This window comes from Lagopus leucura, unplaced genomic scaffold (assembly GCF_019238085.1).
Source record: "Lagopus leucura isolate 7727_CA_CO unplaced genomic scaffold, USGS_WTPT01 Super-Scaffold_100004, whole genome shotgun sequence".
In the NCBI taxonomy this organism is placed as follows: Eukaryota; Metazoa; Chordata; class Aves; order Galliformes; family Phasianidae; genus Lagopus; species Lagopus leucura.
Window position 1 is genome coordinate 191,435 of NW_024962264.1, and position 22,566 is coordinate 214,000.

General features: G+C 44.2%; 2 protein-coding genes across 11 annotated transcripts in view; both read left to right on the forward strand.

Moving 5' to 3' along the window:
* The window catches only part of TMEM131L (transmembrane 131 like), a 67,428-nt gene extending 61,128 nt beyond the window's left edge, over positions 1 to 6,300 (forward strand). For 7 of the 10 annotated variants that reach the window (XM_042870721.1, XM_042870723.1, XM_042870724.1 and 4 more), the window contains 6 exons: positions 71 to 149; positions 1,149 to 1,234; positions 2,461 to 2,572; positions 3,506 to 3,594; positions 4,383 to 4,525; positions 5,973 to 6,300. In XM_042870721.1, coding sequence (XP_042726655.1) covers positions 71 to 149; positions 1,149 to 1,234; positions 2,461 to 2,572; positions 3,506 to 3,594; positions 4,383 to 4,525; positions 5,973 to 6,254 — 791 coding nt within the window. In that variant the 3' untranslated portion in view covers positions 6,255 to 6,300. Of the gene's footprint in view, positions 1 to 70; positions 150 to 1,148; positions 1,235 to 2,460; positions 2,573 to 3,505; positions 3,595 to 4,382; positions 4,526 to 5,972 lie in introns of those variants that run through there. The other 3 variants (XM_042870722.1, XM_042870731.1, XM_042870727.1) reach the window with 2 other exon arrangements.
* A 13,334-nt stretch (positions 6,301 to 19,634) lies between these two features.
* Positions 19,635 to 22,566, forward strand: part of TLR2 (toll like receptor 2) — a 6,953-nt gene continuing 4,021 nt past the window's right edge. Inside the window, exons 1-2 of the mRNA XM_042870505.1 lie at positions 19,635 to 20,288; positions 21,226 to 22,561. Coding sequence (XP_042726439.1) covers positions 20,230 to 20,288; positions 21,226 to 22,561 — 1,395 coding nt within the window. The 5' untranslated portion in view covers positions 19,635 to 20,229. The remainder of the gene's footprint in view (positions 20,289 to 21,225; positions 22,562 to 22,566) is intronic.

Consider the following 22,566-nt stretch of genomic DNA (forward strand, 5'->3'; position numbering starts at 1 on the left):
TGTGTATAAATATTCTGTGCATACTTCTTTTTTTAGGATCTCTGATTTTCACAGTCATTCTTTTCTTTAGGGGAGAATATTTCACAAAACGATTTTCCATCTGAAACTCCTATCACTTTAAATCTGTCTCATAACATCTGCAATACCAGGTAAAAAATTTGAATCTGCGCCTGTAAGACATGAAAGAAACTCCACCAACTTGAAACCTTGTCTCATTTTGGTGAATTGTACCTCTTGTCTTAATTTATTTGGTTTACTATATTTTTATCATCTAATTGCACTTTCTACTTAAAAGAAGAATCTTTCTCAGTACGTGGAAAGATCTGTGCAGTTGAGACAGAAAGAGGATTGTGCTGGGGAAATGTAAAACAAAATTTGAGAATGAAGGAAATTATTTTTCCTCACTGATTTCTTCCAGATCTTAGCAACTTGCTACATTTCCATTGGCCCTTAGTTATATTAAAGTAATAATTGACTTAAAAAAAAAAAGTGAAAGTGAGACTTTCAAGTTGATGTTATTCTTTTAATAAGAATAATGCTCTCCTAGGAAATTGATTTCCCCCTCCACTTCTTTCCTTTCTACTTCTTCACTATAGTAGAAATAGCATCTACAGTTCTTATCACTGTGAATTCTCATTTCACTTCTCATTCATGACTGTCTGTTTTCACTAGCAAAAATAATTTAATCCTTTTCCTCTGGGTTTCTGGTGCTTAAAAACGCTCCCTTTCCACTCACAAGTTGTTTCTTTGATGGCATTCGATAAACACAAAATTGATGTTTCATGTGTGCCTATTGTGTCTTCGTACACATAGAAGTCAACTTGTCTGAAAGTAGTTGGGAGCACCGAAATATCATTGGAGCTCTTATTCATCTTAATGGAAGAATGTTAAATTAATTTGCAAGAGTTTGATGCTTGGATAATATAAGTGAGATTATTAAGATGTCTTTGTTTTGTGTGCGTAATTAGTAGCTGATGCAGTGGAAATTCAAAATAATGAGAAAACCAGGGAAAACCTGGGAAAGCAATAGCAAGAGTTGTATTCCCTAGAATATTTTTTTCATCTGTATATCTTTCTTTTGAAATACTTTGGAAATACGTAACATAAGAGTGCCTTGATTTAAGAAATTCCATTTTCTTTTCATTTAGCAGAGACTTGAATAACATTCCTCAGTATCCTGATACCTTGTGTCCCAATTTCACTGATATAGCTGCAGATCCTGAAAAGAATAAAGGTCAGTTACTGAATTAACAACTTGAGCTTTGCAGTATGTGCCAAGCAGCGTCAGTGATGTCGCTGATGTTCTCTGTATATGCAGAGATCATACACACATTGTTAGATCTTGACTTCTAGGCAAGTTAAGATTAAAGTTAGCAAACAAAATCTTACAGCTTTGATATTCTTCTGTATCTTCTCCATGTGAATTTGCATTTTGCTTTCAGCTCTCATTTTTAGATATTTTTCTTCTCCGGCTTTGCATAGGTTTAAATCTGAAAATAATGCGGCTGGGATATGATAACACTGGTTCCTAATGTTAGAATGAAGCTCAGCATGAGATGTGACCACTTTTTCCTCTCTAATTTCCAGTCAGGACTTGCTCTTTTTGAAAGTAGTGAATGAGTTAGGGTCGGAGTTTTGAAATGCTGAGTTCTCATCCTTTGTATCTCGGGAGGGAAATAATATTAACTAATTATTAACTAATAATACTTACTTGTTCAGTGGGATTCTTGGCAGCCAAAGGTTCAGAGTGGTTAGGTGGAGTCTGAAAACGAGTTAAAATACATAGCTCTTTGAGTAGTGTGTTCCTGTGCCTTTTGCTGTAGAATGAATGTCTGGCAAGGTACAAACAAGAAAATGGTAACAAAGTGTTGTTGAGCAGTTAGGTCAGAATGATAATTAATGGTGATAAGACCAGGGGGAATGGTTTTAAGCTTAAGGAGGGAAGTTTTAGATTAGATGTCGGGGAAGTTCTTCACAGAGAGAGTGGTGAGGTGCTGGAACAGGTTGCCCAAGGAATTTGTGGATGCCCCATCCCTGCAGGTGTTCAAGACCAGGATGGATGGGGCCTGGGCTACCTGACTTAATACCAGATCTGGAGGCTGATGGCCTTGTTTGTGGCAGGGGGGTTGGAACTGAGTGATCTTTTCAGGGGGAAGAGAGAAGGGCCTTTTCAACCCAAGCCATTCTGTGATTCTATGATAGGTGACTTGAGAACTCTTGCTTTGTTTTGTGGAATTACAAATTCTTCATTCAAGTCTCTTCCTACATATATATATTTTTTTAAGGAATAGAAATTTTGAGATTTGTTTGAAGATTGATGTTTAAGTAGGTTGGTTGATATCTCCAGATTTTTCATCTGCCATTTAGTCTTTGTTGTGGAGAATCTAACATTGCGATGATATCCACAAGTGGTGAAAGCCTCTGTCCTGTTCTGCATGTTGTTCCCTTTCCCCTGTTTAGGTCTTTATCCAGGAGGAGACTTGTGGCCTCCCCAGCCCATCTGCCTGACAAACTACAATCTTGAGAATAATCTGCCATGCATGATCCAGGAAACACCCTCAATCCACAACAGGCAAGTTACGTTTCATGCAAGCAGCATGGATTATGTTTTGTTAAGGTTTTCTCTGGTGCAGAGGACTTGCACTTGAGCTTATCTTTAACTATCATCTGCCTTGCAGATATTACAATTCATGCCGTTGCTTCAGTCCCCTAGTCTTTCATGGTTTTTTCATTAGTACATCATAACTTCGCTCATACGAACTCACTGGTGTTCCTACTCATATACAGGTATATGCCTTCAGTTCAAGTCATATTCTGTCATCCAAAGTGAAAGAGTGGGTAACACAAATCCCCAAATGATGATGATGTGATCACAACTGGGCTGCTAACCTCAACTGTCTACAGACTGCAGCCCTGATGACTTGAGTAATGGCTGGCAGTCTGCTCTCTAAGTCAAATGTTTAAGAATTACTCTTGAAAGTCTTCTTGAAATACTTGAACTATTTGAATGAAAACAAGTATGATCCCTACACTAAGCATGCATAGTTTAGGAAATCTGTGGTGAGTGAAGTACAAATCCCCTTATAGAGTGCTCTGCATAGAAATGCTAAATAATGCATTGCATCCTTTATTTTTTCCCCATCAAATCATGGTATTTTATTTTCTATCTACCACTTCTGTGCCTGTGGGCAAGTAATCTAATTATCTTCTTTTTCTGGAAGAAGAAGTTGAACCCCACAAGGTGTTGCAGAACTCTGGTAGCTGTCACTCCAAATTGTTCATCCTCTCAGGGGGAATAAAGAGTTCAGTGAGAGGATCGCCGTGATTATGTGCTGGCAGAGTGGATGCTGGCAGAATTTGTAAGGCAAGCAGAATGTGAGGAGCCTCATCATCAGTTACAGGCATTTTACACCCGATAGCTTTATGGTGAATAAGTATGTTTAAATAATTTTCAGAAGTTCTGCAAATTGTTTCTGACAGCACACTTTTCTTTTTCTTGGGACAGCTTCATTGACTGGAATGCAACTTGTGACAGCCAGTTTTCCAACATGTATTGTCCATTAGAGATGAATGAATATGGTGCTATTCCAGAAGGTAAGATGAATTTTAAAAGTTATCACTGAGCATGTTATTTCTCTAACCTAACTTTTAAAACAAAAGGCTGAGCTTGTCTATGAGCATCTGGGTGTTTGAACTTTATACTTTCCAGCTGAGTACTCCATAGGAAAAAAACACTGTCTGCATGTGGTAGATGGGAAAGCTGGCCTTTGTATAGAATCATTAAGCCTGAAAATCCAGTGTAAAGGACTTGGTCTGAGAGGGAATAGAGAAAAATGCTTGTGATCACAGTATTACACAATTCTTTTTTGCACAATTTTGTTTGTTTCTCCTCTGGCTTGCTTTCCAGTGTGTGAAACAGAAAGCCTCTTGTGACCAGTTACCTTTGCAGGCTAGAGTTTCTTGGCTTGGGACACACTCTGGCAAGAAACTAAAATTCTTTAGCATTACCTAAGCAGTAATTGAAGATCAAGCTACGGTATCACAGGCAGCAGGGTAATCTCTTGGGTGCTTAGAGCTGAGGCATGCTGGCAGTGAAGCCAGGGTAGACTCTGCCATGCACTTTCTGCAGCTAATAAAGACTGCTTTCTCCAGAAAGGAGATTGCCTACTCTTTATCCCATTCTCCTGACAGCAGTTTGTTACTGGGGCCTAGTACAAAATGGCAGTCTTGTTAAAGACTGTTAAGCTTTGCTGCTGCATTGCCTGGAAGCTGCCTAAAGTCACCAAAAGCTTAGCTTGGTTCCAGCATGTCTCACTCCTAGAAGGTTCAACATTGAATAAGGCAAAAGCCTTATTTTCTCTTCCCTGTTTTATAAACCGCAGAAAATATGAACTACTCCAGCGGCTTCCTGGGCACAGCTGCGATGCAGAACACAGCCTTCATTGACCAGAGCTGCCCCTCCACCTGGAATGCACCGCAGAACATGCCGCCTACCTGGGAGCCTGCCAGTTATGTCAGCTCCACAGTGAGTACTGCCACTGCCAGGCACTGCCTTCTCATGCCACTTGAAAAGCCTTCCCAGTGTGTACCTGCCTTGCCCTTACCTACTGCTTGCATGTTGCTCACGTTTCCTTTAAGTAGCCTGACGTGTGTGTTTGATGCTGGTGTTGGTAGCATGGATTTCTCCCAATTGTTGGTCAAGGTTGTTACTGGGCTTTGTCTATAAAACTCTCAGGATGGATCATTTTTGCCTGCAAATTGATTAAAATCATCTTACATATGGAAAAATATTTTGGACTTGCATAGTCTACTGAGACTTTTTCCTATCAAGATCAACCTTTCCAGATGAGGGTAAAATACAGAGAGTGCTGACAGCAAAACCCAGAGAGATTTAGAAATGGTCGGCCTCAATGGACAGCTGCTCTCAGTGACTTTGACTTTTTTTTTTTTTTTTTTTTTTTTTTTTTCTGGGAAATCAAAGTGAGTTAAGCTGGATTTGTGTAGATTTCTGAATGCTGTCTTTGACCTCTTTCTGTATGGACTAGCCATGTCTGTGTCATCCCACAGTGCAATGTGTGGCTGACCTCATTTCCAGGCAGTCTTTACTTACAACTGCATTCTCTTCAGCTCAGATTTCAAAATCTTATATTTTACCTTTTTTTTTTTTTTTTTTTTTAACTACATTTGTAATACATTTGTTTTGAAATAAAAATATTCAGATAAAGCAATAAATATTTCGACTTGCAGAACTGAAAATTCTACTCAATTTAAAAAGTAGCGAAAGTGGTAGAAGACTGTTTCCTAAAACAGATGTAGCTTTATTTCATATTCTATTCAAGAATGCCAGGAAACACAGAAGGTAGAGATTGGAAAATACATTGGATAATTCAGTTCATTTCCCTGGCAAACTTTTCACTACAGTACATTTCAGTGTTTCATTCAATTTTAAAAGTCCCAAGACTTCCGTGACCTTTCTGAGAGGTTTCCTTGCAGACTAATACATCTTGCTCTCCAGGAGTTCTTCATAAGCTTTCGAAATTTTTCTGCCTAAACTCTCTAGCTCCCAATTGGATTCTTTTTTCCATACTGAATATCCCTCTTTGCTTCTGGTGTGCATGATCTTTCATTAATGACACACACATCAACCTTTTCCTCAGGCATCCTTCTGTTTTAGTTTTAACTCTCCAAATCACGTGTGATGCTCTTTATCCCTTGTATTTCTTAATAACCCAACCAGAACTAAATACTGTATTCTTGTTACAGTAATATTGGTGCCATGCAGAGAGCATGCTAATGCGGCTGTAATCTTTTGGGCAACTATATTGCCTTGTCACCTTGTTTAATTTTCAGCTTGCGAGTTTCCAAAGTTCTTTGCATAAACATTGTTTTCTCCCATTTAGTACACTGCCATGCTTTCTGTGGTGAGTGGGCTGTTTTGCAGCTCCCCATGATGCTTTTATCTTGTTCTGCAGCCTTACCTCTCGAGCACCCGAAGCTTGTCTCCAATGTCTGGACTTTTTGGTTCCATCTGGGCACCGCAGAGTGATGCCTATGAAAGCTGCTGCCCTGTCAGTGCCACGACCCAACACTCAACCCATGTTGAGAACCAAGCTGTTATGTGTAAGCAGGAATACTATCCGAGGTTTAACCCATTCCGTGCCTACATGAACTTGGACATATGGACTACAGCAGCAGCCAACCGAAATCCAAATTTCCCACTTTCGAGGGACTCGGGTTACTGTGGAAATGTGTGAAAGGAATTTGATTTAAAAATGTGAATAAAGATGCTTGCAATTTTGATTACTAGAGTAAGCTGGTTGTTGAATAGATTACAGTGTTGGTGGATATTTTGGCACTTTTATATTGAAAATAAATTTTTTTTACTGAAGTATAAGCATTCAGTGCATTTTGAAAAGCAAAACGTTCAGGATGCTGCTATTGTCAAGTGAAGGCTATAAATTTGAATCTCAAAACTTTTCAAGAATAGATGTTAGGTTCTTAGAAGCATCCATGAACCCATACTGCGCATTTCTTCTGAGGTTTCCATTCTGCAGTATAAGCTAGGTGTCTTGTGGCATTTGTAGGAACAAAATCATAAAGCAAATAATTGCACTGTGCTGAACAGCAGCGCTGAGAGCTGCTTGCTGATGAGGTCGGACGTGTTCCAAGTGGTGCCGCTCTTGCTGCTGACAGTTGTCAGTATAAACTTCTGGAAACAGACGAATGGCCGAATTGTGGCTTGCTTGAAACTGCAAGCCATCAGTTGGATGACATGATGCTTGTGCATTGTGGGTGAATGGGCATTTCCTGCAGGAGCTTCCCTTGCCAGTGGCTCCTGATACCTTGCATTTAGATTTTTAGCTTTTTTGTTGCAGTATCGTGTTTTCAGTGTGCTTCACTTGCCCTTGTCTAAGCGGCAGCACTTGAATTGAGCAAATACTGCTTTGAGTGCAGAGTTCACACCACTCTCCAAATCGGAACGGTGCTGTTTGTTCATATTTTGGGGCTGAACCTTTGTAGTGGGAAGAGCAACCAAGGAATGACTGTGACTGTCACAGTACAGCCTTTTCTTCTGGCATTACAGCGTGTGTTTGGGAGTCTTCACTCTTCAGGTGAAGATGGCAAGGAGATTGTGGCATGTCCTCTGCAAGCAGGCTTGTTAAATCTGAGCAAAGGGCAGGGTCCAAGAGCAGCCCCTAGCACCTGCTTGGAGGAGGATTATGAAACAAAGTCTTTGCGGTGGCTGCAGGTAATGGCAGCAGCTGCAGGTTGCAGCTGAGGAAGCTCAGGAGGAGCAGCTTCCTGCTGCACAAACAGAAAGAAGATGAGTCTTCTTGACTCATCTGTTTGACTGTGTTTCTGTGAGAACTGAAGTTCTCACATTTCTTCTTATGTGAAGGCAGAGCAGCTGATGAGCCCTTGTGCAAGGCTACTTGGCAAACTAGGAGCCCAGACATGAATTCCAACTCTGGAAGTCATGTCACGTTGCTGAGCTATCAGACCACATCTTCTGACCTGCTGGTTTTAGTTGGAAATGCCATCTCAGTTCTTGAAATGTTACCTCAGAAGCAACACGTTTCCATAAGTAGTTTTTTTCAATGCACTGTTACTATCAAACAGGTTTTGTTGAAAGATCCCTTCAGTGCTGTGCGTGTTCAAATTAGCTCAGTAAGAAAAGGATGATTGGAAAGCTGCTGCACTTAACTGCTTTGACTGCGCAGGTGGAGAGTGCTTCTAAGCCATCCTTGGAATTTGGAGTCAGAAAAATCAGATCATCCCTGGGTGCTTTTCAGAACCAAGAGTCTTTGGCTGCTACTCATGATGCGTCTTGCTGGAATGAACTCTGTGACCAGAGTAGCTGCTGCAAAGTTCCCATATTAATATGAATTTTGCTTCCTGAATTCAGTCTTAAGCTACAGGAAGTAGTCTTAGCTACTGACATGCTTTCAGTGCACTTGTTGCCTGTGGCAGGGGGCTGCAGAAGGAACAGAAAAGGAATGCATACACAAGAAACATGAAAAGAGCAATCATTTAGTTTGAAATGCAATTCCCCCGGGAGCTGGGTAGTATTAAGCAAAATCTTTCATGTAACTTTTTGTAACAATTACAGAGAATTCCCTTTCTTAATGAGCAGTCCACTGAATACAGGTAGAGATTAGGGCTCAATTCCTCATCTAGTAAAGGGGAAGATAAAATAAATAATTCCACTACAGATTTCTTTGCACCCAAATAACTAATTCTGCTAATTCTGGTCCAGAAGAGCTTGCTTAAATGTAGCTATAAAGGCATGTAATAGTTTTGAGCAATATAATTTCGTATTTCTTGCCTCATGCCAGGAATTTCTATTAGCAGGTTCAGGAGCTTTGTCAAGCTCTCTGAAACTTATGTTTTTTTTCTGAGAATCTTCAAAAACTGTAGAAATAGTTAAGATTGCCAAGGGAAAAAACGAAAGTAGTGGTGTAAAAGAGGAGATGTTTGCACGGTTCACTACTAGGGCTGGTTATGGAGAGAGGGACAAAATCATAGGCAGGGCAAAGCTTTCAGCATGGATTTCTATCCTAGTGTGAATGCTATGTAAACTTAGGATGTTCAGCATTTTCCCAAGGATAGAGTTGTCCTCTGCTGCTCCTTTCTAAGCAGCCTGGTGCATCTTGGGCATGCACTGGGAACTGGAGGGACTGAGTATGAAGCTGCGCCATCCCCTATTTGCACAGGACACCTTAACCAAGTCTGCCTTGTTTGTCCCCAGTTTCCATCCTGGAGCCAAGGTGCATTTTATGAAAGTTCATAGGTACTATGCAAGAAAGCATCTATTGCAGGGAGCATTGAAGTGCCGCAGCCTAGCAGGGCTGCAGCGAGCCCCTCCTGTGGCTGAGATCTCTGTGACTTGCACAGTGGTGGCACGGAACGCAGTGGAGCAGCTCCTAGGGACTCAGGTAAGTGAGGCTGGTCCATGTGGTGCTCCCCTCCTGCAGGAAGGGATTTGAACTGGACAGACTGGTTTTGGTGGTGGTGGGTGGGGCCTTGTTTTCTGGTATTTGCTCTTATCCTTTCCAGCCCTGGGCAATGCCTGCTGCTTGTTTTTCCTAGTTGTTGAGTCACCCCCATTGTTTGTACTCTCTGCATGCTTGCTGTGAGCTGTGGGTGGGACAGATGCAGGGTGTTACGTCTGTGTCACTGTGGCCATGTTCTGATTGCAGCTCTGCTTCCCTGCCCTATCCCGCTGTTGGGTCCTCATGCTCCTCACCGCTATGCTGAAGCTCATCACTGGTGCAGGGATGCAGGTGCACCCCAGTGCTGACAGCCTAGCATTGCTGCTCCCGTTATCTGTGTGCTGGTGATCCTACGGAAGTGCCACTCTGTGCTTGCCTGATAAAAAGCCTGCCTTGTTGCTGTGGGTTGTATGCTGAGCGCCTCACTTTTTCCACAGTGTCTGTTTGCTTAAATCCCCTCAAATGCTCTTGAATTTGAGCTGGTACCTGGAGAGGCAGGGTGCTCAGGGTCACAGCTGTCTCAAAGCTAGACCTATAGCTTGCAGCTTAAGCAGTCATAGGGTGGGTGCTGCAGTGAGACATCAGCACCCTGCAAGGAGCTGCTGGGGTTCCTGGCTCTGACTTGTGGTTTTTGCTCAGCACAGCTTCGTGGTTTCATTAGTGTGAAGGTGTTACACCATGCTGCGTATGAAATGGCAGAGCACACGAGCCGGATGTCAACAGTGAGAACAGAACCTTGCAGAAGAATAAAAAGAAAAAAAAAGCACTATAACCCTTCCGCTACTCTTCTCAGATGGTGACAGGGCTGTGGGAACATGTTGCTTGCTGCTAGGTTCTCACAGGAACAAAGCAGGGTGACGGCAGTGCTGGTGAGCAAATGGAAAACAATCTCACTGCTGCCCTGTGTCTCCAGCATTGTAGAAACCCATAGGATCTTGAAGGTTGGAAAGTCCACTAAGATCATCTTATCCAACCATCAACCAATCCCCATTAACCATGTCCAACAGTGCCATGTCCTCCACATTTCTTGAACACCTCCAGGGATGGTGACTCCACCACCTCCCTGGGCAGCCTGTTTGAAAGCATCACCATCCTTATACAGAAGAAGTGTTTCCTAATATCCAACCTGAACCTCCCCCAGGACAACTTGAGGCCTGTTCCCTCTGTTCTATTACTATTACCTTGGAGAAGAGGCCAACCCCCACCTCTCCACTGCCTCCCTTCAGGCAATTGTAGAGAGCAGTAAGTCTCTCCTGAGCCTCCTCTGCCTCAGAGGACAGAGTATTCTATAAATAAAAACAGGAAACAGGTTCAAAAGTTCAGTGGTTTTTAACTAGTTCGGTAACTAATTCTCTTGTATACCTACAAAAATATTAGTTTTATCTTTATATAAATCAAAGGAACAACTTTGAAGCACTTACCAGGCACATGCAGTCGTGCATTTTAATAAGTGTCAAACCAGATATATCTGTGCAGTAATGGTGACTGACTTACTGATTTCAAATTCCTGCACTTATTCTTGCAGTGCGTAAAGCCTAATGACTGCTCTGTTGTTTTGTTTTTTTAATTACTGCTACTGTGGACACAAGGTTGCCCCAAGCACACTGCAGATATTAAGAGAAGAGGTGAAACGTCTGAAAGCCAGAGGTCTGAGAGAGAGCCTGATGAGGATATATTTCATGGTGGGGAGAGAGGCTGAAGAGCTGCGTGTGTCTCTTACCTAAGCTAATTGCATCAGCACCTCCCCCCATGTGTTTGGGTCAACACACGTAATCGTGGATATCTGTTTTACCTTCCTGACAGGAGATGAGAAGGAAGACCATAGCATGCCTGGCTCAAGTTGGTACAAGTTGGCTCTGAGCTCCAGCGGGCATCTTGTACAGGTTGTGTTGATTGTCATGTTGCTGTGACGGAAACCATAGTGCTGCACTATAGCTGTTTTTCCAAAGCATTCTGGGGTGCAGGTATTTTAGGGTTATGGTTGAGCTAAAGCTTGCTCTTAGAGAAGATGCCAACTTTTATCTGCTTGTCTGCAAAACAGCTGCTTCTGCTATCCTCAGGTGTAATGTTAGTTTAATGTCTTGCTACCATGTCCCACTGCTCTGCTGCTCAAGGCAAACCTCATGATATCTCAGGGGAATGCCATGGTGTGCATGATGGCTCTTCATCTATGTCAGTGAGATATGGCTTTCCAAGACATGGGCTTCTACTTTTTTTGCCTGATCTTTATGCTGCATGTATGTTTGTTTGTTTGCAAGGAATCTCACCTTGTAGTTGCCTTGATTGAAAAGCACTACTTTGTCAGTGGGAGCAGAAATAAAAGGTATAGTTGGGAAACCCTTGGGCCTGGGACAGGTGGCACCCTTCCTCTGCATTCCCCATTTTTCTTTGCAAGTAGATCATCAATGTCACACTTAGTAACACTTGCAGTGTGATTTAGTAATCAGACAACGCAATCACTTCAATGACAATTGAGGGGGAATGAAGCAACTTCACTTCCTGGCTTGCTCTTTAAAATGCAGTAGGGGCCTGGGTAAGGCTGGTTCTTGGAAAGACAAAGGAAGATCCCGTTAGTAATCTCCATTCCTTTCATTTTTTTGTTTCCTTGTTTTGGTGTTCTACGATGTTTACCGAGGACATAGAGCCAAAGCATACCACCTGAGTGAAAAATGGCAAATGGAGGAGGGAGCCGCGCAGCAAGGCTGGCACCTTGCCCTTGAGTGCTTTAATGCTGTTAGCCAGAGTGCCTGCCTCCTTCCTGCAGATAGGTGCTGACACAAACCTCCTTGTGCGTGGCCACAGGAGAAAGCTTGGCAGACCTGGAATGGCTCTCTGGCAAAGGGAGGGAAGATGTGGCCTGCTTGTTAGCTTTGGTAGCATTTATGCTTGGCCTTGTGCCACCACCATCATAGAAAGCAAATGGAGAGGGATTGTTTTGTGACCAGGTCCCTTTCTGGGGGATGTGGGCTTCTCTGGGGACTTCCTATGGGGTGCAAATGGCAGAGCAGTTCACTGGCAGGCTGTTCTGCAGAAGCTGTGTGGAGCCAAAACAGGTGGGAGCGATGACACCGACAGTGGCGTCAGTGCCATCCTGGTATGCAGCAAGACATAGGGCTCATAGCTTTCTGCCTAGCAAGCCACTTGCTAGCTCCTTGCATGGCTCCCATGCAGAAGCAGGGCCACTCAGCGTGTGCTTCACAGGGGGGGGGGGGGGGGGAGTGTAAGGAATACTTATTTTATGAGGAAATTTAAAATACTTATTTTATGAGGAAATTTAAACGTTACACAAATTACAGAAAAGTTCAGCACCCTGATCTAGCTGTAGGTGTCCCTATGTATTGCAGGGGGATTGGACTAGATGGCCTGTAGAAGTCCCTTCCAACTGAAATGATTCTATGATGATTCTAGGACATCTGAACAGCAGGGGAGAGGAGTGCAGCCAGCCTTTGCCCTTTCTGTCCCATCTACCACTTTTTTTTTTTTTTTTTGCATTTTTGTTAGTGACTTGAACAGTATCTGTTAAAAGTGTAAGGCTGCACAGACACCACTGTTGCAGATGAAGACATATGTGCAGTGGAGTGAATGTCAGGAGGGAAATCCTCCCAACACAGCGTCATGCATCTCAGTGCTGTGCATGGATTATGGCTCCCAGAGATGAGCTAGAACAAAGAGCACAAGGAACCAACCTAGGGAAATAAAGTACTCTGAGGGGCTGATTTTAAAGTACATTTGCTGAGACTGTTAATCATGGAACACACAGGAAATCAATTTAAAATGATGTCATAATAATAGCACATGAAAGGAACACAAACACTGCATAACTTGTATAAACAGAAAGGGATCTGTGTGCTGACACTTGTAAGTGCAAAGCTGAAAGGCAGGCAGGTGTGCAGCCTGTGGGCCAGAGGGTGTGGAGAGCTTTTCCAGGAACAGAGCTCTGCTTGTGCCTCCCTGTGCAGCCATTCCAGCACCTGACCACTCTCTGAGAGAAATAGGTCTAATCTAAGTCTCCTCTGGCACAGCTTGTGCCTGTTTCCTTTGATCCTGTTTGTTGTCTGGAAGAAGAGGCCAAACCTCTCCTCACCACAACCTCCCTTCAGGAAGCTGTAGAGTACAGTGAGGTCTCTGCTGAGCCTCCTCTTCTCCGCACTGAACAATCCCAGCTCCCTCAGCTGCTCCTCATAAGACTTGTGCTCCAGACCCCTCACCCACCAGCTTTGTTGGTGAGGGGCCCAAAACTGAACACAGCACTGGAGGTGCGGCCTCACCAGTGCTGAGTACAGGGGGATGCTCACCTCCCTGCTCCTGCTGGCCACACCATTCCTAATGCAGCCCAGGATGCCGCTGGCCCTCTTGGCCACCTGGGCACACTGCTGGCTCCTGTTCAGCCAAGCACCACCAACACCCCCAGGTCCCTTTCCTCTTCACTGTCATCCAGCCACTCATCCCCAAGCCTGTAGCACTGCATGGGGCTGTTGTGCAGCACCCGGCACTTGGCCTTGTTGAACCTCATCCCATTCAACTCAGCACAGCGATCCAGCTTATCCAGATCCCTCTGCAGGGCCTCCCTGCCCTCAGGCAGATCCACACCACCTCCCAGCTTGGTGTCATCTGCAAATTTGCTGAGGGTGCACTCAATGCCCTCATCTAGATCATCAGTAAAGATGGTCCCCAGTACCGAGCCCTGGGGGACACCACTTGAAACGGGTCGCCAGCTGGACTTAGCTCCATTAACCACTACCTGCTGGTCATGGCCCTCTAGCCAGTTCCTTACCCAAAGAAGGGTAGACCTGTCCAGGCCACAGACAACCAGTTTCCCCAGGAGAATGCTGGACTTGTCACATGGACTTGTGACAGTCCAGATGGAGGGGGAGCTCTCTAACTGTCTCCACCTGAATCGCCAGGGGCATATTCTGCACAGCCAGATCAGGGCGTAAATTGCCCAGAGGATAACCAATCTGCCTATTAAAGGCAGATGAAAAGAAGGCATGGAGGACCTCAGCCTTCTCCTTATCCTCATTCCCTGCTGCATCAAGTAAAGGATGGAAATTCTCCTTGGTTCTTCTCTTACTGTTGATATATTTGTAGAAGGATTTCTTATTCTCTTTTACTGCAGTGGCCAATCTGAGTTCAAGTTGGGCTTTTGCCCAACTTCCTTGTAGTCTCCCCATGTAGCCAAACCCTTCTTCCAGAAGACGCAAGACTCTCTTTTTCTTCCGGAATCTCAACAATAGTTCCCATTTCATCCACACTGGTCTTCTTCCCCTATAGCCTGCCTTCTGGCACTGTTCTTGTGCCTTTAAGATTGCCATCTTGAGGAGCGTTCTGAGCAGGTCAAAGTCCTCCCTCTGGAAGTTCAAGATTGCAGTTTTGCTAGCCACCCTTCTGACATCTCCAAGAATACAGAATTCTACAATTTTGTGGTCGCTCTGCCCAAGACAGTGCCCACCCTTTACATCTCCCACCAGTCCTCTGTTAGTGAAGAGCAGGTCCAGCAGGGCACCAGCCCTGGTAGTCTCTCGTACCAGCTGTGTAAGGAAGCTATCTTCCACACACTCTAGAAACCTCTTGGACTGCCTCCTCTGCGCTGTATTGTTTTTCCAACATATATCCGGGAATTTTAAGTCTCCCACGAGAACAATTGCTGGCAATCACACAACTTCCGCAAGCTGCTCATGGAATGCCTTGTCCATCCTTCATCCTGATTAGGCAGTCTATAACAGGACCCCACCAAGATGTTGCCCCTACGTGCCTTCTCCCTACCCACAGATGCTCAACTTTATCATTGCTAACCCCAAGCTCTTCAACATCAAAACATTCCCTAATTTTGTTTGTTCTTTCAACCAAAAGCTGCAAATTAGGGACCAAGTCACTCCAAAGCAGGTGTTGTCATGTGTCCTACACATGATAAAGACCTGCAGAAGTTGTAGAGTTACTGCAGCTCCCTGCTGCTGTCTCTACAGGCTGTCTAAGTTGCTTTGCAAGTTAGCCAAGTGTGTACTTGCAAATTAGCTTAGGATGTCTGTTCTCAATCATGTCCAAGCCTGCAGAGTCAGGGACCAATCAGAAATATATATTTTAGTGGAAAAAACTCATTACTTGAAGATATTTCTGTGGCTCTGTCAGACTTGACATTTGTTTTTCAGATAATTATTGACATCATCTTATTATGGTTTTTATTTTGATTAGAAATTATTTTTCTTGAGTTATTAGAACTGCATCTAAAAAGCTGGTTTGCGAAGATTATGCAAATGCAAAAGAAACTATAGAAATAATCCCTGCCAGAAACAGCAAAACTGTCGCTTTCTTGGTATACAAGAACTTGGAGAGAGCAGGCTGGATTTTGTCTAATTATTTAAAAAATATGGTGCTCAGACAGCAGATAAATCAAGAAAAGTGCCTGGCCCAGAGAAATTGCTTCTGATGTTCTAAATTCAAGATGATCGGGTTTCCTCTTTCTGCAAGGCACTGTCACATCTTAAGTACCTCACAGCATCAGAGATGGAGGAAGGCAGCAGCTGAACACAGCCTGAACTGCCCATGCACAATAGATCCTGGCAGTGTCTTTTTTGGAATGAATACAAAAACCTTGATAGTATTATGGTTTATGTGGTATGTGATAATAAGCTGATTCATTTCCTGCTCAGATTCTTGTCCAAATGTTAGATCTGTTTTGTTGTTGTTGTCTAAGAAGCAGTTAAAGAGGTATCTTTGCCTCCTAGCATGGTGTTTCTCATCTCCATACAGGAAACAAACTCTAAATGGTTCTGCTGCAACTCGATCCTGTACTCAGGAATGTTTCTCTTCAACACCACCACCACCAAAAAAGGAGCACTTTTTTAATTGTATCAAGGTAGGATGAGGTCCATGTCCACACTCCCCTCTCTGCTGAGGAAGCACATTAACATTTGGGCCTTTCCTGCAGTGAAAGGCTTCAGCACGCATGTTCCTGTTCCCAGCCTTGGAGCAGGGGAAATCTTCTTTCCTCCTCATAGGAAATCTCAGTGCTGGGATGCTACACCCTCGTTTCCTACCACAACCTGCCTGTCCTCTTTGGGCATTGGGACCCTTTTGCTGGGTGCAGGATGCCCTGGGAAGTGCTTGGAGCAGTCACGCCTAAGTTGGTATGTTTGCACACACTGAGCAGCACACTAGGCAAGTCCCCTGCTGGAGTAACAAATTGAGGTGATGCTGATAGCACAGCTTCCTGTGTTTGCTTATTAAAATGTAAGGTACAAAAGGAGCTATGTTGTGTAGCCTTCCCTCATGTGCAGCTGCTTTGTATTGATGCAACTTCCTTGGGAGGCAAAAAATCACCAGGAAAATCCAGGCGTTTTTTTTCCCACTGAGTCATGCTGTTGCAGCTATGCCAGAAGGCAGAGCTTTCTGTGTTGTGTCAGCCTTTGTGTCATAGCTTGCAAACCTCCTTCTGTTAGGGCAGCAAATCAGCTTCAAGCTCTTCTGGCTGAAGGCTTTTGGAAAGGGTAAGAGCAAGTGGAGGGAAAAAAAACTGCTTCCTTGACAGGGCAGTCTGAAAGGCTGGCTGCGGAGCATGCAACCACTTGCACAATGTTACTGCACTCTGCCACAGTGGCAAGGCGAGGACATTGCACAAGGAAAATTAGAGGAATCTGTGCTTCTGCTTTTCAGCTGGGCCTGCCGATTTGGGCATTCAGCTACTGCCAGTGTAGGCCTGAAGAGGAATATGATGGAGTTAACATTGCTTAATTTACATTATAATATTCCTTTTTTTCCTTCTTTTTTTGTAGTTCGAAGATGAATACACGAAGCACTGTGAAGCAGATTAAAGCACAGGCACCAGCGGTACATGCCGAGGCTCTGCTCCCAGACCTGTGAACTGATGCCAAGCCTCCTGCTTCCAATTACACAAGCCTTCCACGTCTTGCTCCGGAGGCTGTGAGCACAGGTTTGACCATCTCCAGGGGGTGAGGAGGGTGCTGCAGGCTCAGCCCTGCTGCTGCTGGCAACCATGCATACAGTTCACTGGGTGAGCACCAGGAAGCAGCCCTATGCAGGTTGCAAGGCATTTCTGCTAACGCTGCAGGCTGGCCAACAGCCTCAGGGACTTCCTCTCTGTCCTGCTGCCTCAGCATTTTCTTCCAGACTATGCTATGGGAGGGTGTTGCCTGCCCTTGTTGAGGCCCCCCCCTCCATGCTCTTGCTCCTTGTTTCTCAGTCTCCCAGAAGAACAGCAGCACAAGAGCTGTTTAGAGCATGGATACTGCCATGCAGGTGGAAAGGGAGAAAGAGGGGGACTGGCTGCAGGGTCATCTCAGGTGAGAGTGTGGAGGGGGAGCAATTGAAAGAAAGAGATCTACCTGTGGAGGGTCAGCACCACGCTGTCAGGATGAAAGGGCTGCAGGCCTGCAGTAGCTGGAGCCTGCTCCTAAGGACCTGAAGATTAGCATTGCTTGGTTCGTGGCTTTTGACCAGCACACCTGTTTCTGTGGGGTTCTGTCCCACGCAAAAGCATAAACATGTTTTTATGTCAGCTTTGGTTCATATCCAGCTAATACATACTCCTAATATATCCTGACCTGCCTGGTGGAGGAAGGTTGTGGTCAGAGACTGCCCCTGCCAGCAGCAGGGATGTGGGTCGCAGTGCTGGAGCTAGGGTCAGGGAACTGCCTGTGGTGGAAAATGGGTGCTGCATGCGCTGCTGCCAGATGCACGATGACATCTAAAGCTTTAGAAGCAGTATCTGCAGCTCTGTCTCAGCTCTGCATGCCTTCTGACAGGCTTGTGTAGGGTCTCTGCTCTCTGCAAGAGCACAGGCTTGCTGCAGCTCTGTGCCCTTCTGCTGGGAAAAAGCGATGTAGTGGCCAAGGTATATAGCTGCTTCAAAGCACTGCAAGGAGGAAGGAGAATGATATCTTCATGTTGAGTATGGAAGAGGAGAGAAAGCACTCAGAAGATGCAATTTTGTTCAGCGCAGTTACTCTGGAGAAAAAGCAGGTGAAGTGTATTCTTGCTTTAAGACAAGACTTTGTTCCCACTGTGATTTTGAAAGAAGTTGTACTGCGCTCAGTGATGCCGTGGGAGACAGCTGCTGGTTTCTAGCCTCTGCAAGGCAGTGGAGGAGACAGTTCTGGCATCCTCAGGCCTTCCCTGACTCTGGATAACCTGATAAATCCTGACAAATTGATTTCCTGGAATGTGAGAGAAGTCGTATAGAATTTGTTTCCCTGTTCATGGAAACAAGCAGATTTCTCACTCTCATTTCTTGGCTTTTTAAGCTGTTTGGGAAGAGAAGAAGGGCAGGGTCCCTGTAGCCTTCTCCTTCTGGAAGAAACCAGAAACTTAGGCTCTGTTTCATACTGTGATCTATGTCTCTCTATTATCACCCTATACTTTCTGTACAAGTGAAACCCTTGAGGCCCCGGTTAGAAGTGTGCTGAGAGCAGGCTGAGCTTGAACCTTGGGAAGAAGTTGCTGATGGGAAAAGAAACAAAAGCTGACCCCTACTTCAGATCGCCACAGGTGCATGGTGGTGATGCCATAGCATGCAAGAAATTGTTATGTGCTGAATGAAATACAGGGCCCTTGTGTCTCTTCAAACCTCTTCACAAACTGAACTTTTTAAAAAACTTTGTCAAGGAGTTGCAATTTTGATGGCAAAAATGTACAGGAATTAGTTGCACCAATCTCAGAATTAACATTTTAAAGTGTTCTGATAACCCAAAGTCCTCCCTGTTTGAAAAACAAGAGCCATTCCACTGAGAGATGTGAGAGGAAAGCGGCAGCTTTTGGGAATCTCACGGCATCTCCTCACTGAAATGCTGTGTCCTGCAGCTTTCTCCATGTCTTTTTCAGAGCAGAATTTCTTTAAAAATGTTACACTTATCATCTGTTTTAAGGAACAAACAGAAAACACCAAGGTTTTTCAATTCTTTCAATTCCTCTTTTAGAAAGTGCTGAATTTTTACCCTTATGTGCAATGCTAATTTTAAGGCAGTGGGACTGAGGCGTGCTATCGAGCTTGTCCCTGCACTTTGTCACGGTTGAATATCTGCTGCCACCAGGGCCCGGGCAGGTGTCTGGGAGGCGGCTGCAGTCAGTCTGTCTGTCTGTCTGTCTGTAGGCAAGCATTTCTCAGAGCAAGCAGACAGCAGAACAGGGCAACTTCTGAGTACGGAAAAAGTAGATGGAAGTTGCTGTCAGGAAGTTCAGAGTTTGAATTTAATGGTTTTCCCCTTCAGTGCCGGGAAGGCTTCGTGCCTGCACCCTGCTTGGCCATTTGACCAGGTATTTATTTCCATTCAGTCAGGATAAATGTCTCTTCTTTTAAAATCACCTTGGATATTTACAGAGGGATGCTTTTATTCAAGCTGTGTCTTCTTTTTGAGTATTTTTCCTTTTTTTTTTTTTAGTATTGTTATGATTTTCATGTGTTTTCTACTGGTGAGGCACTGGCACAGGCTGCTCAGAGAAGCTGTATGTGCCCTATCCCTGGAGGTGCTCAAGGCCAGGCTGGACAGAGCCCTGGCAGCCTGAGCTGGTGGGGAACATCCCTACCCACCACAGAGGGGATTGGGACTGGGTGGGCTTTGAGGTCCCTTCCAATGCAAGCCACCTTGTGATTCTACTTGTTGATAACTTAGGACTGCAACATCCTAGGAAAAGAAAGGATGATGAATGTTTCTCCAGTACTCTTCTTGACTAAACAGCTTGACTCCAACTTACATGTGTTGCAAGATACAGATAATTTACAGAGCCCAAACAAGCTGAGGTCTCAATACAGTTAACAACTCCTCAATGCATACCAAGCAATAAATATCAAAAGTAGAAAGACGGGAGCAGAACACTGTTCTTCCTCAAAACTATTTCTGCACCTAATGCTGCAGGAAGTGATTGGGAAAGAATGACTTGTTCAAAATAGTTGTATCAGCCTTCCCAGTGATGAGAACTGACTGTCAGGAGGAGAGGAATCTGCTTCTTTCAACTTGCAGGGAAGAAGGTGCACAAAGAAATGGTTTTCATTTCTGTGTCCCCATTCAGCAGCAGCGCTAGAAGTAACGGAAAGCAGAGTCTGAAGGGCAGTGTCATGCATGGTGGGCAATCCTGAGCTCTTTAGGAGCCGTGGATTAGTTAGAGGGCATTGGAAAGCTGTCAGCACTAACTTTTCTCCAAGGTGCGCAGGCGGGAATATTTTGTAGCTCCAGACCTTCCATAGGATTTGCAGCTTTTGTTGTAATTGCAGATATGAGATGACTACATGAACCATACAAGATTGGTATATGAAGAAAGAGAAGTTCAATGCTCAGTACACAAGGCGTAAGTATTTACTCTTGGCAGACCCAGGACTGGGGGATGCTGTTTTTCTGCAGTACCAAAACTGTTTTCAGCAGGCTTGTAAGCTTTAATAAGTGATTTATTTTCTGGTGTAACCAATAGTGAAATGTTCTTGGGCACCAATAGCAGGAAAACACAGCCCCTCTGTAAATTAATATCAGTATTGTTCTAATTATGTTAGTTGATGGTGTGGTGGTAATGTCTAATTCTCATCTGTTCCCAACATTGATTTACCAAAAAGGGCAGAGTTGTTGGATTGGGTATCAGCTTGTTCAGCCTTTCTGATAAAGAAAGTAAATTGCTTGCAGAGTGTTTAAAAGGGTGTGCCAGGAGTGCACTCAGCTTTGCTCTTTAGAAGTCCTGAGGCTCCGCTGTGGGAGACCCCAGGATCTCTTCAGCAAGGTTTGCCACACGGTAAGCCCCAGAGTCTCAAAGGGCTGGCGTGGACTGCAAGTCAGTCCGATGCCTTTTTTGATTTCTGGCTTGTGACTTCCTGGTGGCAGCACCCGGCTGACAGACTAGTACTGCAATGGCTGTGTCTCTAACTGTCTTTTCCTGCTGAGGATTGAGACATAGCATTGTAGCTTTGTTCCTGTGAGAGGATGTAATGCGAAAGAGTGAGGAGGCAGGGGCTGTAAGATGTCTGCATGAAGGACTTTAAGAATGGCCTTCATGGCTGCTGAGACACTATGTGGCTGTAACTCTGAAACAAATGGCTTGCCATGTTTTCAAGTTTAGGCAGCTGAAATAGGAGAGAAAGATAAACATCACTGGATCTCTTACAGATAAAATTTGAATCTGATAAAAATAATCCTAATAAAATTCCTTCCTAATAAAATTGCACAGGATTTTAATTGTTACAAGTTGCTATCCAAAAACAAGTTCAAAACTCCTCATTTATCCTTTCTGTTAACTACAGCAAAATGTTCAACCAAAGTAAACAGAAACCAGCAACTAAGCTGATGTGGCAAGTGTGGGTGATCTACATAGCCTTGGCTGCACTCCTCCCTGAAGAACAAGCCCTGGGACAGGCCTGTCTTTCTTGCGATGCCACTCAGTCTTGCAACTGCTCTTCCATGGGTTTGGACTTCATTCCCTCGGGGCTCACGGGCAAAATCACGGCGTTAAACCTGGCCCACAACAGGATAAAGCTGATCCGGGCACATGATCTGCAGCAGGCTGTGAACCTGAGAGCCCTGCTGCTGCAGTCCAACCAAATCAGCTCCATAGACGAGGACTCGTTTGCCTCCCAGGGGAAACTGGAGCTCTTGGACTTGTCAAATAACAGCCTGGCTCACTTGTCCCCGGTGTGGTTTGGGCCCCTTTTCTCGCTCCAGCACCTCCGCATTCAAGGCAATTCCTACAGCGACCTGGGAGGAAGTTCCCCCTTTTCCAGCCTGAGAAACTTGAACTCCCTCCACCTGGGCAACCCACACTTCTCCATCATCAGGCAAGGAAACTTTGAGGGCATTCCGTTTCTCAACACGCTGAAGATTGACGGTGGCAATCTCAGTCAGTACGAACCTGGAAGTCTGAAATCGATTAGGAAGATAAATCACATGATCATAAGCGTGCGAAGGATTGATGTATTCTCAGCAGTCATCAGGGACCTTCTGCACTCTGCCATTTGGTTAGAAGTTAGAGAGATCAAATTAGATATTGAAAATGAAAAACTGATTCAGAACTCTACTCTTCCTTCGACTATACAAAAACTCACATTTACTGGTGCTTCATTCACAGATCAATACATTAGCCGAATAGCAGTGTTATTGAAGGAAATCACATCTTTGAGAGAGTTAGAAGCAATAGATTGTGTGCTTGAGGGGAAAGGAGAATGGGATACAAAAGAAATTGCAAGTAGTGGGCAAAGTTCTGTTGAAACAGTATCAGTAACAAATATGACTATTCTGGATTTTTATTTGTTCTTTGATCTGGAAGGTATAGAGACACAAGTAGATAAACTGAAAAGACTCAGCATTGCAAGTTCTAAAGTCTTCATGGTGCCATGCAGACTGGCAAGATATTTTTCATCACTTTTGTATCTTGATTTCCATGATAATTTGCTTGTAAATAATCGCTTAGTTGAGACAATCTGTAAAGGTTCATGGCCTTCATTACAAACTCTAAATCTAAGTAAAAATTCTCTGAAATCACTAGAGCAGGCTGCAAAACATATAAGTAATCTACACAAACTGATTAATCTTGATATTAGCGAAAACAATTTTGGTGAGATTCCAGATGTGTGTGAATGGCCTGCAAA